Raw genomic sequence first — 17351 nt, 5'->3', positions numbered from 1 at the left:
TTTTGGCAAATAATTAGTCAACCTATTAGCTAATACTTTTGCAACAATTTTATAATTACATTTAATAACGATATTGGTCGATAAGAAGACACTTTTAATGGATCTCTATCTTCTTTGGAATAACAGTAATTAATGCCCTCGAAAACGATTCTGGAAATGAACCCATGTCATTTGCCTGCTTCAAAACTTCCATATAAACCGAAAACAACAAATCATTAAATTCTTTATAAAATTCTACTGTAAACCCATCTTCACTTTCCTCCTAACATTGATTGCAGTGCTTCCTTTAATTCCAATTCCATAAAAGGACAATCTAAAAAAGTTATTAATATTCTTCCCAGTCAATGATGGCAAATTTAAATTAGCCAAGAACAAATCAATTTGCTCAGTATTTTGTCTATTTTCAGATGTATAAAATTCATTATAAAATCTAAAAAATTCCTCATTAATTTCCTGAGGTTTATAAGTAATCTCCGAATCTTTCCTAATTGCATTAATTATTCTTGATGCTTGTTCTGTTTTTAATTGTCAAGCTATAACGTTATGTGCTCTTTCACCTAACTCATAATAACGCTGTTTCGATCTTTGACTAATTTTTTCATATTTATATGATTGCAATATATTATATCATAATTTTAATTTAGATAAATGTATTTTATTATCTTCAATAGAATTCTTCTGAAATTCTTTTTCTAACTTTTCAATTTCTTTTTCCAAATTTTGACTTTCATTCAAATATTGTTTTTTAATTCTAGCTGTATAACTAATGATCTGACCTCACAAATATGCTTTTAAAGCATCCCATAAAACAAATTTACTGAACTGAATCTTGATTCATTTGTAAATAAAAAATAATTTGTTCCCTAATATATTTAATAAACTCAGGTTTTTTAATAACATCTCATTAAATCTCCAACGATAAATATTTGCTGCCTTCTCAGAAACCTAAACAAGAAGACAACAACAGCGAATGATCAGACAAAATTCTACTTTTGTACTCTGCTTGTAAAAATCTACCTTGCAATTGAGCTGAAACTAAAAATAAATCAATTGTAGAAAATGAATTATGTTGTGCAGAATAAAAGGAGTAATCTTTTTCAGTAGGATTCAATTCTCTCCATATTTCCACCAAATTTAAATCCTTCATTACCTCAATAATTCTCTTTGCCATTTTAGTTCTCTTCAGAGTCTTTGGAGATTTATCCAACAAAGGATCTAAACAGCAATTAAAGTCCCCTCCCACTAAAATATTTCCGTTCGATTGGTTTCAAATTAAAAAAGTATCTGCAATAAATACTTCATCATCCTTATTTGGTGCATAAACATTCATCAAAGTCCAGGCTTCTGAAAAAAAATTTACAGTTCACCACCAAAATCCTACCAGCATTAACAAAAAGAGAATCCAAAATAAACGGTACTTTCTTATTTACCAAAATGGCTACTCCTCTGGCCTTAAAATTATAAGATGAGGCAATCATATGTCCTACCCAATCTCTTTTCAATTTCAAATGTTCCTTCTCAGTTAAGTGAGTTTCTTGCAAAAATGCTATATCCACCTTCAACTTTTTAATATAATCCAATACACATTTCCATTTTATTGGATGATTTCTTTCTTCTTTCTTTGCCTTGGCTTCGTGGACGAAGATTTATAGAGGGGGTAAATGTCCACGTCAGCTGCAGGCTCGTTTGTGGCTGACAAGTCCGATGCAGGACAGCAGACACGGTTGCAGTGGTTGCAGGGGAAAATTGGTTAGTTGGGGTTGGGTGTTGGGTTTTTCCTCCTTTGCCTTTTGTCAGTGAGGTGGGCTCTGCGGTCTTCTTCAAAGGAGGTTGCTGCCCGCCAAACTGTGAGGCGCCAAGATGCACTGTTTGAGGCAATATCAGCCCACTGGCGGTGGTCAATGTGGCAGGCACCAAGAGATTTCTTTAGGCAGTCCTTGTACCTTTTCTTTGGTGCACCTCTGTCACGGTGGCCAGTGGAGAGCTCGCCATATAACACGATCTTGGGAAGGCGATGGTCCTCCATTCTGGAGACTTGACCCACCCAGCGCAGCTGGATCTTCAGCAGCGTGGACTCGATGCTGTCGATCTCTGCCATTTCGAGTACTTCGACGTTAGGGATGAAAGCGCTCCAATGAATGTTGAGGATGGAGCGGAGACAACGCTGGTGGAAGCGTTCTAGGAGCCGTAGGTGATGCCGGTAGAGGACCCATGATTCGGAGCCGAACAGGAGTGTGGGTATGACAATGGCTCTGTATACGCTTATCTTTGTGAGGTTTTTCAGTTGGTTGTTTTTCCAGACTCTTTTGTGTAGTCTTCCAAAGGCGCTATTTGCCTTGGCGAGTCTGTTGTCTATCTTGTTGTCGATCCTTGCATCTGATGAAATGGTGCAGCTGAGATAGGTAAACTGGTTGACCGTTTTGAGTTTTGTGTGCCCGATGGAGATGTGGGGGGGCTGGTAGTCATGGTGGGGAGCTGGCTGATGGAGGACCTCAGTTTTCTTCAGGCTGACTTCCAGGCCAAACATTTTTGGCAGTTTCCGCAAAACAGGACGTCAAGCGCTGAAGAGCTGGCTCTGAATTTAACTCCTTAACATTAAACGTCGCAAAATTCAAATCCTCTCAAGCAGTATATTCAAGTTTACAATGACTTTCTGTATGGATTGAGGTAAGACGTTCACATTTAATTTAATATATATTTATATTTACTCTGGTAAGGTACAAGGAGAAGGAGGAAGGTTGAGTGTGAGGGCAGTTTTCTGCTCCCTTTGTCACATGTGGGAAGTCATAGCGTCTTCTAACCTCATGGATGTCCACGTGTGCACTAAGTATGCTGAGCTGCAGTGTCTAAGGGACCGATTTAGGGACCTTGAGCTGCAGGTCGATGATCTCGCTTTGGTCAGGGAGAGCGAGGCCGTTATAGATAGAAGTTATAATCAGGTGGTCACATCTGGCCCACGGGAGGAGGGGAAGTGGGTTACTGTTAGGAGGAAGAAAGAGAAAGATCGGGTTCCAGAGAGAGCATCTAAGCCTGAAATCCTCAGAAATAGGTACTCCTCCTTGAGTACTGAGGAAGGCGATAGTCAGGCTAAGGTAGGCAGAGGTGTAGGGTCAGCCTCTATAGCCCAGAAAGGAAGTAATGGGAAGAATAGCGTGATAGTTAGGGGACTCGGTGGTGAGGCAGACGGACAGAGGTTTTTGTGGAAGAAATGAAGAAAACCGGATGGTGGTTTGCCTCCCTGGTGCCAGGGTCTTGGATGTGGCTACATGAGTCCAGAACATCCTAAAGGGGGAAGGGAAAGAACCTGAGATTGTAGTCCACGTCGGTACCAACGACATTGGTAGGAAGGAAGAAGTGGTCCTGCAAAATGAATATAAGAAGTTAGGCAGGGAGTTCAGAAGAAGGACCACTAAGGGTGTAATCTCTGGATTACTTCCTGTGCCACATGATAGTGAGGGCAAAAATAGAGTCAGGTGGAGATTGAATGTGTGGCTGAAGGGGTGGAGTAAAAGACAGGGTTTTAAATTCTTGGACCTCTGGGACCGTTTCTGGAGGAGATCCTATACTCTAAGGATGGGTTACATCTAAATCCCAGAGGTACCAGTCTCCTGGCAGGGGCGTTTGCAAGGGATTTAAACTAGTAAGGTTGGGGACAAGGGTCCATGTCAGGGAGGAGAGCAAGAACAGAGTCTTTAGGCAAAGAAAAAAGCCTTTTTCACACAATCTGGAGATGGAACAGCAGCAGGTAATAAATAGTGACCAAAATAACAATTCTAGAAAAGGTGAGAGGCAGAAAGTTAAATGTGGAAGATCTCTGAGATGCATTTATTTCAATGCAAGGAGTGGTAAATAAAGTGGATGAACTAATGGTGTGGATTGACACGTGGCATTATGATGTGATAGCAATTAGTGAGACATGGTTGAAGGAAGGTTGTGACTGACAGTTAAATATTCAGGGATTTCACTGCTTTAGACGTGACAGAATTAGTGGGGTACGAGGGGGAGGTGTGGCGATGCTTGTCAGGGAAGATATTACGGCGGTGCTGAGGCAAGATAGACTGGAGGACTGGAGGCTCTGTGGGTTGAACTAAAAAATAAGAAAGGTGAGGCTACAAATATAGGGGTATATTAAAGGCCCCCAAAAGAGGATAAGGAACTAGAAGAGCAAATTTGCAGGGAAATAGCTGAGATGTGTAGTAGAAATAGGGTTGTGATAGATGGGGATTTCCACTAGAAATATCTAATATCGATTGGGAAACACAATTAGTGAGAGGGCAGGATGACTTGGATTTTGTACAGTGTGTTCAGGATTGCTTTTTACAGCAGTATGTTGAAGTACCTACTAGAGGAGAGGCAGTGTTAGATCTATTGTTAGGGAATGGAATAGGGCAGGTGACGGAGGTGTGCGTTGGTGAGAACTTTGGATCCAGTGATCATGGGTCCATTATCTTCAACTTAAATATGGAAAGGGTTAGGTCAGGTCTGAGGTTGAAGGTCTTCAAGTGGGGAAAGGCCAGATTTGAAGACTTTGGTTGTAGGAACAGTTATGGAGGGTATTCTTAGAGATGGTGTGTATAAATATCTGGATCAGGAACACCCAGCATGGGTTTGTGAAGGGGACGTCATGTTTGACGAACCTTGTTGAGTTTTTAGAAGAAGTGACAAGATAAGTGGTTAACTGGGTAAGTAAATATGCAGACAATGCCAAATTTGGGGGAGTGGTGAATAGCGAGGAAAGTTTTCAGCGATTGAAGAGGGATTTGGTTTGTCTGGAAAATTGGGCTGAAAGATGGCAGATGGAATTTAATGTAGAGAAGTGTGAAGTGTTTCATTTCAGAAAAAATAATCAAAATGGAACATATGTAGTGAAGGGGAGGACATTGGTGGATAAAAGTACAGCAGTTGATGTAGTCTATCTGGATTTTAGCAAAGCTTTTGATAAGGTTCCACATGAAAGGTTAGTAAGGAACGTTCAGTCACTAGGGATTAATAGACAAATAGTAAGATGGGTTCAGAGGTGATTGGAGGAGAGACAGCAGAGGGTCATAGTGGACAACTGTCTGTCAGGCTGAAAGCCTGTGATGAACGGCGTGCTTCAAGAATCGGTGCTAGATCCCCTGCTGTTCATAATTTATATTAATGATTTGGATGATGGATGGGGTGGTTAACTGGGTAAGTAAATGTGCAGCACTTTTCTTGGAGCTGTCCTTCAACATGATGCTGAACCAAGCCTTGAAAGACCTCAACAATGAAGACGCTGTTTATATCCGGTACCGCACGGATGGCAGTCTCTTCAATCTGAGGCGCCTGAAAGCTCACACCAAGACACAAGAGAAACTTGTCCGTGAACTACTCTTTGCAGACGATGCCGCTTTAGTTGCCCATTCAGAGCCAGCTCTTCAGCGCTTGACGTCCTGTTTTGCGGAAACTGCCAAAATGTTTAGCCTGGAAGTCAGCCTGAAGAAAACTGAGGTCCTCCAACAGCCAGCTCCCCACCATGACTACCAGCCCTCCCACATCTCCATCGGGCACACTAAACTCAAAACGGTCAACCAGTTTACCTATCTCGGCTGCACCATTTCATCGGATGCAAGGATCGACAACGAGATAGACAACAGACTCGCCAAGGCAAATAGTGCCTTTGGAAGACTACAGAAAAGAGTCTGGAAAAACAACCAACTGAAAAACCTCACAAAGATTAGCGTATACAGAGCCGTTGTTATACCCACACTCCTGTTCGGCTCCGAATCATGGGTCCTCTACCGGCATCACCTACGGCTCCTAGAACATTTCCACCAGCGTTGTCTCTGCTCCATCCTCAACATTCATTGGAGCGACTTCATCCCTAACATCGAAGTACTCGAGATGGCAGAGGCCGACAGCATCGAATCCATGCTGCTGAAGATCCAACTGCGCTGGGTAGGTCACGTCTCCAGAATGGAGGACCATCGCCTTCCCAAGATCAGTACAAGGACTGCCTAAAGAAATCTCTTGGTGCCTGCCACATTGACCACCGCCAGTGGGCTGATATCGCCTCAAACCGTGCATCTTGGCGCCTCACAGTTCGGCGGGCAGCAACCTCCTTTGAAGAAGACCGCAGAGCCCACCTCACTGACAAAAGACAAAGGAGAAAAAACCCAACACCCAACCCCAACCAACCAATTTTCCCCTGCAACCGCTGCAACCGTGTCTGCCTGTCCCGCATCGGACTTGTCAGCCACAAATGAGCCTGCGGCTGACGTGGACATTTACCCCTCCATAAATCTTCATCCGCGAAGCCAAGCCAAAGAAGAAAGAAATATGCAGACAATACCAAATTTGGGGGAGTGGTGAATAGCGAGGAAAGTTTTCAGGGATTGAAGAGGGATTTGGTTTGTTTGGAAAATTGGGCTGAAAGATGGCAGATGGAATTTAATGTAGAGAAGTGTGAAGTGTTTCATTTCAGAAAAAATAATCAAAATGGAACATATGTAGTGAACGGGAGGACATTAGGGAATGCACAAGAACAAAGAGATCTTGGAGTTATGGTGCATCGTTACTTGAAGGTGGATTCCCATGTTGACAGGGTGGTTAAGAAGCCATTTGGTATGTTAGTCTTCATAAATTATCGCATCGAGCAGGGGTGGCCAAACCACAGCTCGCGAGCCACATGCGGCTCTTTGACCTTTAATATATGGCTCGCTGCCGGTCTCCCCCCCACCCGCCCGACTTGCGCTGTCGGTCTCCCACCCTCCTCTCCCCCTCGCCTGCGCACCTCGCGCTGCCGGTCTCTCCCCCTCGCCCGCCCGTCTTGCGCTGCCCGTCTCTCGCGTCTTTAATAGCCTGATATTTGTAGCATTGTATGATAATAATAAGACTAATTTTTGTAAAGTGGAAATTTGATTAAAATAGCTCTAATTTTTTTGGTTTACTTTTTTAACATATTTTTGTCTTTGTGATAATTGAAACTAATACAAATTAACAGTTTAAGAACTGCACAAATGAATAGATATTATTGCATTTAATATGCATTTCTTAAAATTCATATAAATTTTTTGTTACAACATGTGTTTGTAACAATAAAAACATATGTGTGAATTTTGTTCTTGTCCTGCGGCTCTCAAGCATCTGAGCTTTATCGTTTGTGGCTCTTACATTAAGCAAGTTTGGCCACCAAATTATAGGAAGGATATAGATAAGGTGGAGAGGGTGCAGAGAAGATTTACCAGGATGTTGTCTGGCTTAAAATACCTAGAGTACAGAGAAAGATTGAAGGAGTTAGGACTTTATTCATTGGAACGTAGATGGTTGAGAAGGGATTTGATAGAGGTGTTTAAAATTATGAAGGGAATAGATAGACGAGATGCAAGTAGACTCTTCCCCCTGAGGACAGGGGAGGTTGAAACAAGAGGACACAAGTTGAGGGTAAGGGTGCAAAATTTTAGGAGAAATATTAGAGGATGCTTCTTCACTCAGAGAGTGGTGGTTGAATGGAATAATCTTCCAAAGGAAATAGTTGAGGTAGAGTCAATTCTTTCATTTAAGAGGAGGCTGGATATATACATGGATAGGAGGCGGTTGGAGGGTTATGGGCGGAGAATAGGTGGGGAATCTAGCGGAGTCGATTGAGTGAACTGGCGTGGACTTGAAGGGCTGAGATGCTCTGTTTCCATGCCATAAACTATTACATGATTATATTAAAAAATTCTGTTACCCCTTCTCTTAACTCTTTGTTCTCGAGTTATAAACACATCCATTGTGAGGAAAAGTTTCCCACTGCCATCCTATCTTTGCCCTTTATAATTCTGTATATCATTTAACCATTTTCTAAGAAAAATAAATTAGCCTATCTAGCTGAAAGGCTCCTTCTCAGACAACATCTCTTTCATACCGTCCAATGCAATCACATCCTTCTTGCAGGGTAACAAGAACTGAACACACTGGAGTACTGCGGACATGATAAGGACGTAAATACAAGATGAGGGCCAGTAATTTACAATTGAGGGATGCAGAAATATCTTCTGTGGAAGCTCTGGAATTTTCTACCCTGGCGGATGATTAAGCGTGATCATTAGAAACATTTAAAATGGAGGTGGATAAATATTTGATAGACTGACCAATAGAGGGAAAAGGAGAAATGGCCTAGAAGGGTTGAGGCCTGCATTTTTCAGCCATAATCATGTTAAGTGGTGGGGCAGACTTGAAGGATCTGATGGCTTATTTTCTTCTAAGCTATAACATAAAACATAACATAGAATATTACAGCACAGTGCAGTCCCTTCGGCCTTTGATGTTGTGCCGACCAATATATACCTACCAATAAAAAGTACTAAACCCTTCATACCTCGTAACCCTCTATTTTTCTTCCATCCATGTGTATATCCAAGAGTCTCTTAAATGATCCCAATGTTTCAGCCATATAATTCTCATCAGCCCTTCTTGTTTCCTGCTTCATAGATCTTCATATACGCTTCCTTTTTCCTCTTGACTAGCTGTCTCACCTGTTTTGTCAACCACGGTTCCCTTTTCTTACTATCTTTTCCCTGTCCTAGTGGGACAAACCTATCCTGAACCCGGTGCAAGTTGACCCTAAATTTCCTCCACATTAGTTCTGTGTATTTTCCTGTGATCATCTGTTTCCCATTTACTCTTGCTAGTTCCTTTCTTATCGCATGTTAATTAGCCCTTACCCAATTAAACACTTTCCCATTTTAATTCTTGTCCATAGCTATGTTAAAGCTCAGGTAGTTGTGGTCACTCTCACTGAAATGCTCCCCTGAGAGGTCCATCACCTGGTCAGATTCATTACCCAGCATTAGATCCCGTATGGCCTCTCATCTCATTGGCTGGTCCACATACTATCTCAGGAATCCTTCTTGGACATACCTAACAAATTCAGCCCCATCTATTCTTCTTGCAGTCAGGAAGTGCCAGTTAATATTAGGAAAATTGATGTCTCCAATAACAACAACCTTGTAATTTCTACACCATTCCAAAATCTGCGTGCTTAACTGTTCTTTTGTGTCTTGAGGGCTATTTGGGGGCCTATAGACTACTCCCAGTACAGTGATTGCTTTCTTCCTATTTATGACTTCCACCCACACTAACGCAGTTGGCACTCCCTCTGCAGCGTCCTCCCTTTCTATCACTGTGATACTATCCCTGACCAGTAATACTACTCTCCCCCCTCTCTTACCTCCCATCCTATTCTTTTTAAAACATCTAAACTCCAATACCTACATCAGACAATCCTGCCCTTCCAACAGCCAAGTCTCTGTAACGGCCACAACATCATAGTTACACATTCTGATCTCATACTCAAAGTTGGTCTCCTTTATTCCTAATATTCTTAGTATTGAAATAGACACATTTCAAACCTTCTAACTGACTACATTTATGTTTGGTCCCCTGCCTGCCCTTCCTTACAAACTCAGAACATGTTGCATCATGCTCTTGACCTTCTGCCCTTTTCTTCACACTCATTCTCATTCCTACCCCCCTGCCAAACTAGTTTAAACCCTCCCCAAAAGCTCTAGCCAACATGTCTGCCAGGATATTGGTCCCTTTCCAATTCCGGTGCAGACTGTCCTTTTGTACAGGTCAGATCTTTCCCAGAAGTGATCCTCAAATCTGAACCCCTCTTCCCTGCTCCAACTCTTCAGCCACGCATTCATCTGCCACAACTTCCTATTCCTACCCTCACTTGCATGTGGCACAGGCAGCAATCCCAAGATTACTACCATTGAGGTTCTTCTTTTCAACTTCCTATATTCCCTCCTCAGGACCTCATCTGTACTCCATTGTATGTCATTGTTCCCCATGTAGACCACAACATCTGCTGCATACAGATGCTGTGGACTTGATTAGAGATGTCCCTGAACCTGGCATCTGGGAGGCAACATACCATTCTCAATCTTGTTCTCAGAACCTCCCATCTGCTCAACTAACTAATGAATTCCCAGTTACTATTGTTCTCCTCTTCTCCCCCTTCCCTTCTGAGACAAAGGGCCAGACTCTGTTCCAGAGACGTGACCTCCACAACCTGTCCCTGGTTGATCGTTCCCCCACAACAGTATCCAAAACAGTCTATTTAATTGTTGAGGGGAACGGCTACAGTGGTTGTGCGGTATCCCTAATATAGTTGTATTCTTTGTTCTTTTATTCAATACTCTTGTTAACGAAGGCATGCCTCTGCAGCATTTTTATTGTGCTGTTTCCTTCTGGATTCTTTTGTCAAATTTACTGAGAAGGAACTTTCTGTTAGTTTTTCCTCAGATGCAATCATACATTGGCATATTCTTCCTGCACATACTTCAGAAACATATCTCACCTCACAATTTTCACGATTACATTCTTTCTGCTAATTTTGTCCACCGTTTTATCAACATCAATATTGTTCTGTAGCCAGTGCCTACCCTTCACACTTTCACTAACACCCTTGAATCTTGTGGCTACATTTATTTTTACTTTATCATGTTCCAATAGAAGAGGACTCAGGTTGTTTTAAGGCTTGCACTTCTGATTTCATATTGAGTTTGACAAGCAAAACAATAGCCTGACCTCAGCCATATAATTTAACTCATTATGGCCTAGATGAGGTGTTTATCCATAGTTACTCCCTCATGGTAATTTTGTGTAGTTTTCTCCCATAATACATTTGGTTGGAGATTCTGATTTTTAACTCTTGGAGATGGTGAATAAATAGCATATAGCTATAGAAGTAAATCTATAAATAAGTCTGGTAGCTGAAGTTGTTTAACTGGTAAGTTTGGAGAAATTTAAACTTTCAAACTTCAACCCAGTGGTAGATGTGACTTAAGTCAGAGGTTCTGACCAACTAGTTTTCCCTTGAAGAAATTGAATTTCTTGACCATCATTGCAATAACACCCCTTTTAGGTAGTTTCTTAATCGAGCATAATAAGTAGTGAAGAGATTTTAATGTTTGAAGGTGATCAATTGGCTTTTAGGATCCCAAGCTTTTTCTTTCTAAGAAGAAAGTTGAAGGGGTTTGTTGATTTTACTACCAGGTGAATCCTGAACTAGACATCAGCTATTTTTGATTTTATTATTGTATGTGTTCATTTTAATAGAAGTTGGGAACAGCATTAATTTTGTCTTACTTACAAGGTGTGTTATCTCTTTTAGTCTGTTAATGAATATGAAATCATGCCAGGAGCTGGATTTTGATCATAAAGTGAGACAATTTGCAGCAAAATTAGCCTTGGTGCCCAGTCCACCGTCTGGATCACTGCATTTGGTAAGACATTGTGCATTTACCATAAGTATATAAAATCAGGAAAATAGGACATTTTGCCTTTTGATACCATTCCAAACATTGATGTCTGTTCCTCTGTCTAAATGCCAAATCATGTTTCCTCCTCATACCCATTTTGATGCCTTTTGTGTTGAGAAATCTGTCTATATCTTTCTTAAATATTTTTGGAAACTAGGCTTCCACAGCTTTCTGTGATAGAGAATTGCAAATATTTATCACTGTGAAATTTCTCTTCATTCCAATCTGAAAAGTTTTGATCCATATCTTGTGAATTTGACTTCTAGTTTAGAACCCCTATCCAGGCGAAACATTCTCCATGCATTTAGTCTGATATGCCTTATAAATAATTTTGTCCATTTCAATGAGGTCTTCTCTCATTCTTTAACACTTTCATGAATAGAAACCTAGCTGACCTAATATTTTTAAATGAAAAAGTCCTGCCATCCCAGGAATAAGCCTGGTGAATATTTGTGGCCCTTTCTCTATGCTAAATGCATTCTTTCTTGGGTATGGGTACATCATACAACATTTACATTCTCCTACTGCCAAGAATTTACCTATTCATTCAGTATGTTCTTAATCACCTTGAACCTTCCTTGTAATCTCACAGCATAAAAACCCACTCAGTTTAGTGTTGTGGGCAGATGTCAGACAGGCTAAGTTTTCAATACTTTCAAATGCTTTTCCGGAACCGAACATGCTCTCGTATTACTAGGTCAGGAGATGGCAGTGTTTGATATCTGAGTTGTGAAAATCAACATGTTCACAATCACTACTTAGGAGACAAAGTTTTATTTTAGGTCTGCAGAGCCGGGTGTCTTAATCCCAAGACACACTGAAGATTTGAAATCATCACTCTTTTGTACAATTCCACGCTAAGCAAAGTTCCTTCCAATCGGAACCCCAATATTTCAAAGCCTTCCCATTTCTCTTCCCATCCTCCCTGATTCTACAGGGTTCCTCCTTGTTCGTACATCACATGTTATGTTAATCAGGCAGCCTTGTCATTGGGGGCGTCCAGGTTAATATTTATATTCTCATTAAGCAAGCACAGTAGTGACTGCAGATTACCCTAGGTCATTTTGCCAGTTTAAACCAGAATTCATTGTCCTTGAAGATTCTGATACACAAGGGGTCCACTAACTGTTAGCTGACTTTTCTCAAGTGCTAATCCAATCACATTCTACTACTTTTCACATGAGTGAAAAAACTTTTTAAAAATAACTGATGTTATGAGCACTTGCAGATCTTGCTTTACTGTCATTCTTGATATAAGGCTTCCAGTGGTAGTAATTTCCACACTCACTGTTCAATGGTTAAGGAAGATTATTCTGAACTCCCTATTAGATTTTATTGGTGACTATCTTTTGTTGATGGTCTCTAGTTACACTCTTTCCCACAAGTGGAAACAAAACTGAAGTGAAACAAGAAAGTCCGCAGACACTGTGATTGTAGTAAATACACAGAAATGCTGGAGGAACTCTGCAGGTCACAGAGTCTCCACAGGAGGTAAAAATATATAACCAATGTTTTGGGCCTGAGCCTTTCTTCAAGGTATTTACAAAAGTGAAAAATATTAATTTCTATCAAGACTTTTCATAATTTTAAAGACCATCGTTAGTAATTCACTTAAGTCTTTTTTCTGACTACATTTTTCCCATATTTCAGGGTCATTCATTTTTTTTAAATTTTATTTTTCCATTTTTCAAAAACTAACATAGTATCACATCTAAAAAAACCAATTCTTTTTCACGTATTTACACTTTTCTTTTGGTATAATTCATTTCTCAAATACAAACACTATGTCTGCTTGCTTACAATTTCCTTCTCTTCCCCAAAACTTTGAAAATGAACAACTAAAGCAATTAAAGTGACAAACAGAAAAATGATAAAGCCTTTCTAATCTACTTCCACTCTGAGGATTTCAGGGAGATTCTTGCATATGCTTTGTTCACCCTCTCTAGTGCCTCTGCATTCCTTTTCCTCATAGAACAAGAACTATATGCATTATTCCAAGTGGAGCCTAATCACAACTCAATGCAGGTGGAGCATAACTTGCTACTTTTAAATTCTTTCTCTCCTGGAAAAAAATCATTGCTTATTTCTCGTTACAAGATTCAGCTGAGAACACCTTCCTCCTGTTGAATTTTTGGCACATTGAGCTGAAAGGAGTGCGTTAAAGGAACTGCATTTCATTTCTCTGTTCAGCTTCCTCTTCTGTCTATTTAATGTTATGGTTAAAATGGGACATCTGAACATGGAGGGAGAACTGACATAAAGGACGAACATGTAAGAAGAGAAAAGTGTATTTTTTGCTTTGCTTTGTCAGTCAAAACTGTTTATGTAGCCGAATGAGCAAGAACAGTAGCACAAACATCCCACCAGAATATTCTGTTGAGAATAAGGTCATCCTCCCCTGAGGTTACAGGATTATAGCAATATTTATATTAATGTCCACAGCAAATGCCAGGGTCAACATGGGAGATGTCAAAATAGGGCAGCAAGGATAACAACATGCAGTGAGAACTTGAGACACAAGAGACTGCAGATGCTCAAATCTGGAGCAAGAGGATCTGCTGGAGGAACTCGGTGGGTTGAGTCCTAATGAAGGGTTCCATCTGAAATTTCACGGATGCTGCTCAAGCTCTTTGATTCCTCCATATCCCCAACTCCCCCAAGGTGAATGTAAAAAGCCTGTTGTATTTCCTCCAGACCGCTACAGTGATTCTCATCAGATTTACTACTTTGAACATAAAGGAGTTGAGAACAATCAGAAATCTTGGAATGTGTGATATAAATGCGTGTTCTTTATCTCCATTAATTCGTGGTCACTGACAGCAACAAATTGTGTATTGCTGAATCCTTTCACTTTGATTATTGATTTGACTCACTCTCCTTTTTTCCTGCTGTTTATTCAGAATTATGTACTTTATTTTTGATTAATTGAAATAATTGGAAACTTTGAATTTTTTCTCTCAGATATTTAATATAAACCCTCTGATGGTCATGCTGCCTTCAAGAGAACATCCTAATTATCCAGTGGCAGATTTAGACCTTCACATTCCATTTCTTTGTTTTAAGCCAAAATGTATCCTGCAGGTAATTAGTTTGAAGTTTCATCATACCATTGTAAATATTTCAATCTTTGTTTTAAACATGTATTGATTTTAATGTTCTTTAGTTTTACATTTTAATCACTCCATTTAGTTTTGGTCTTTTTCTTTATATCCAATCTCATCAACCTGGCGTATCAAATTGGCTTGCATGAGTACAGTTGATTTTTTTAAAAAAAATGTGATTGAATGCCACAGTAAACAATTGCCTTCCTAGTTGTTTTTTTTCTATGACTTGATTTGTACTGTGTCTTGGAGTTGGAGCTGATAAAAATTTTCTTGTAGGACCAAAGAAATATGTAATTGATTGGTTTGATTAATTGGAAATAAGAGTTGATGGAAGAAAAAAATTGTGAGGTGCATCAGGGGTTGCTTCTTAGATTAGTATATTACAGAACCTACCTGGAGACAGGGTATTTTAAATTTGGTCATGAAATAGCGAGGAAGAAATCTTGTTGTTAAATGCTCATTTAATAGTTAGTGCCCACATCCAGTTGTATTTTTAGGGAAAATACCATAGGTCCAAAACCACAATGTTGAACAAATAAGGGCAATTATAATGATACATAGGTGGTTATTCAAGGCAATAAACTTCAGAATTCAGGCAGCTTGTTCATAATGCTGACCTTGAATTTATCCCAGTTAGAAATAGGGATCCCATGGGAAAGAGGTATGTAAATGTGGTTAAAAAAGTAGGTCAAGGATAATGTTAAATTGAAATGTAAGGCATACATTACAAATGTAAGGGCAGGGGCAGGAGGTAGGGCAGAGGAATGGGAAGTTTTATGATCCAGGAGTGAAAGTCAAAGAAGGAATAAAATTGATTTTTGAGAGAAAACTTGCAAGTGATATTAAAACAATCAGTAAGAATTTCAATCTAACTATAAATGGGAAGAGGGTCATTAAGAGTAAGCTTGGGATCTGTAGGGAATTTAAGAAATAACAGCAAGAATAGGCCACCTTGCCCATTGAGGCTTGTGCACAATTCAACAAGATCATGGCTGATCTGACTGTGGACTTAGCTCCATCTTTCTGCTATTTCCCCATAACCCTTCATTCCCTACAATGTAAAAACCTATCTAACTATGCCATAAATATATTTAATGATAAAGCCTCAACTGTCCTTAGGTGGAGGATTCCACTGATTCATTACTTTCTGCATCTCCGCCATAAATCTACTCCCCTGAATCTTGAGGCTTTGTCTCTATTTCTAGTCCAACATACTTTCCTGCCTTTCATAATTTTAATTATTCCTATAAGATCCCCTCTTATTCTTATGAATACCAGGATGTGACAAAGCGAGTTAATGCTTATTGATGGAAAACTGACTGCCACAGAGAAAACAGAGTAGGAATAAATGGGTCCATTTGAGACTGGAAAGATGTAGCTCTCAATTATTTATATTAATAATCTGGATGAGGAAACAGTGCAACAGAGGACTAAGCCCCTTGGCCCACGTGTCTGTGCTGAACATGATGTCCAAATCAAACCATGAAGATATCCCTCCATCCCATTCATGTTCTTGTGTCAAGTTGATTAAATAATTGGGTGAAAACCTGGGAAATGGAGTCGAAAGAGGGGAAGTGAGAGGTCAAGCTCTTGAGTAAGAGAAAGAAAAGTGAATTATTATCCAAATGGAAAAAAACTGCAAAAGAATAAAGTTTAGAGGAATCAAGGTAAACTAGATGAATCCCAAAAAAATTAAAAGACCACTCCAATCAATATTAAGAAGGCAAATAGTATCTTATAAAGGGATTGAATTAAGAATAGGGCGATTTTGTTACCGCTGAACAGGGTGTTGGACAGGTCACATGTTGAATACATCTTTGGTTTTCTTGCTGAAAAAAGAATATAGTAACATTGAAGGGAGTCCAAAAAAAAGATTCAAAAGACTAATTCTTGTGATAAGAGGGTTGTAGTGTCAAGAGAGGCTCGATAGTTTGGGTCTCTATTCTTGGAAAAATGCAGAGTGATCTTACTCAAGCATCAGAGCCAAAAGGAGCTGGAAAAAGGTAGATATTGAAATGTTTTCATGAGTGGGAGCAATCACAAATTAACTGTAAAGCAGAAATATTGTGACAGATTATGTTGTGTTTGTTTTGTATATAGATATGTTTTTGGGAGATAAATTGGGGCAGGTTTTTTAGTGTAGGACACATACAAACACCTTAAAACAGATTTTATTTAAAATACTGAAGCTCTGCTCATGCTATATATGTTGGCTGTAGAGCCTTTGCAAAAGCTTTGGTGAATGCCCAAGAGACTTCACTGATGGATTGTTGTTTACAAAAAGGCAACAGATGAAAGAACTTGTTGGAGCTGTGGATGTTTGGGAGCAGAACTTGCTGTTCTGAGATGGTCATGCAATTTTGCAAACAGATTTTCTCTTTGAGACACACACACACACACACACACACATATATATAGAGATCAGTTCTACAGTTTTACAGTCAGCTGGGACTGGAACAGGACAAGCTGGCAAGCTTGGGAAAACCCCATTTGGAAGACGGGTTGTGAGTGCTTGGTTCAGCCTGGTCAAAGCCCTTTGGTTCATGCAAGAGGAGAGGTCTGGCTGCCTTAATGTTTCACTTGAAATAAGGAAACAAAAAGGTGACCTGAAAGAAAGAGGTTATCATCTGGGGAACCCTGAGGAGGCAAGTTTCTTTGGCAAGACACTGGAGTGGCTGATTGTGGGTGTTCAGCGTACAACAAATCTCCCTCTGAAAACCGACAAGAACCTTCTTGAGCAGTAATCCTTTACCTTTCAAGCACCAAAACCTGGTGAACTTAATGAATGTTAAATTCTGTGCACAGTATAAGAATTGCTTGGAACCAGTGAACTTGGAGGAATGAGAAGTTAAATTGGATTGTGAATAAAATAACCTTTCTGAACTTGCACACAAATTACATTCACGAGCGCTTAGAATTAGAAGGGGGTTAATTTAGGTTAGTTAAGTTAATAGTGATAAGTTAAAGTGTGATT

At 39.9% G+C, this 17351-nt stretch overlaps 1 protein-coding gene across 6 annotated transcripts in view; it reads left to right on the top strand.

Annotated features, from left to right (window-relative positions):
- dennd3a (DENN/MADD domain containing 3a) overlaps nucleotides 1-17351 on the top strand; it is a 176842-nt gene that overhangs the window by 61045 nt on the left and 98446 nt on the right. For all 6 annotated transcript variants that reach the window (XM_069922317.1, XM_069922315.1, XM_069922320.1 and 3 more), the window contains exons 6-7: nucleotides 11126-11237; nucleotides 14235-14354. In XM_069922317.1, the coding sequence (XP_069778418.1) occupies nucleotides 11126-11237; nucleotides 14235-14354 (232 nt within the window). The remainder of the gene's footprint in view (nucleotides 1-11125; nucleotides 11238-14234; nucleotides 14355-17351) is intronic.

Source organism: Narcine bancroftii, chromosome 2, assembly GCF_036971445.1.
Source record: "Narcine bancroftii isolate sNarBan1 chromosome 2, sNarBan1.hap1, whole genome shotgun sequence".
Taxonomy (NCBI): Eukaryota; Metazoa; Chordata; class Chondrichthyes; order Torpediniformes; family Narcinidae; genus Narcine; species Narcine bancroftii.
The sequence above is the reverse complement of the archived record's forward strand: the minus strand, read 5'-3'. Positions and strand labels throughout refer to the sequence as shown.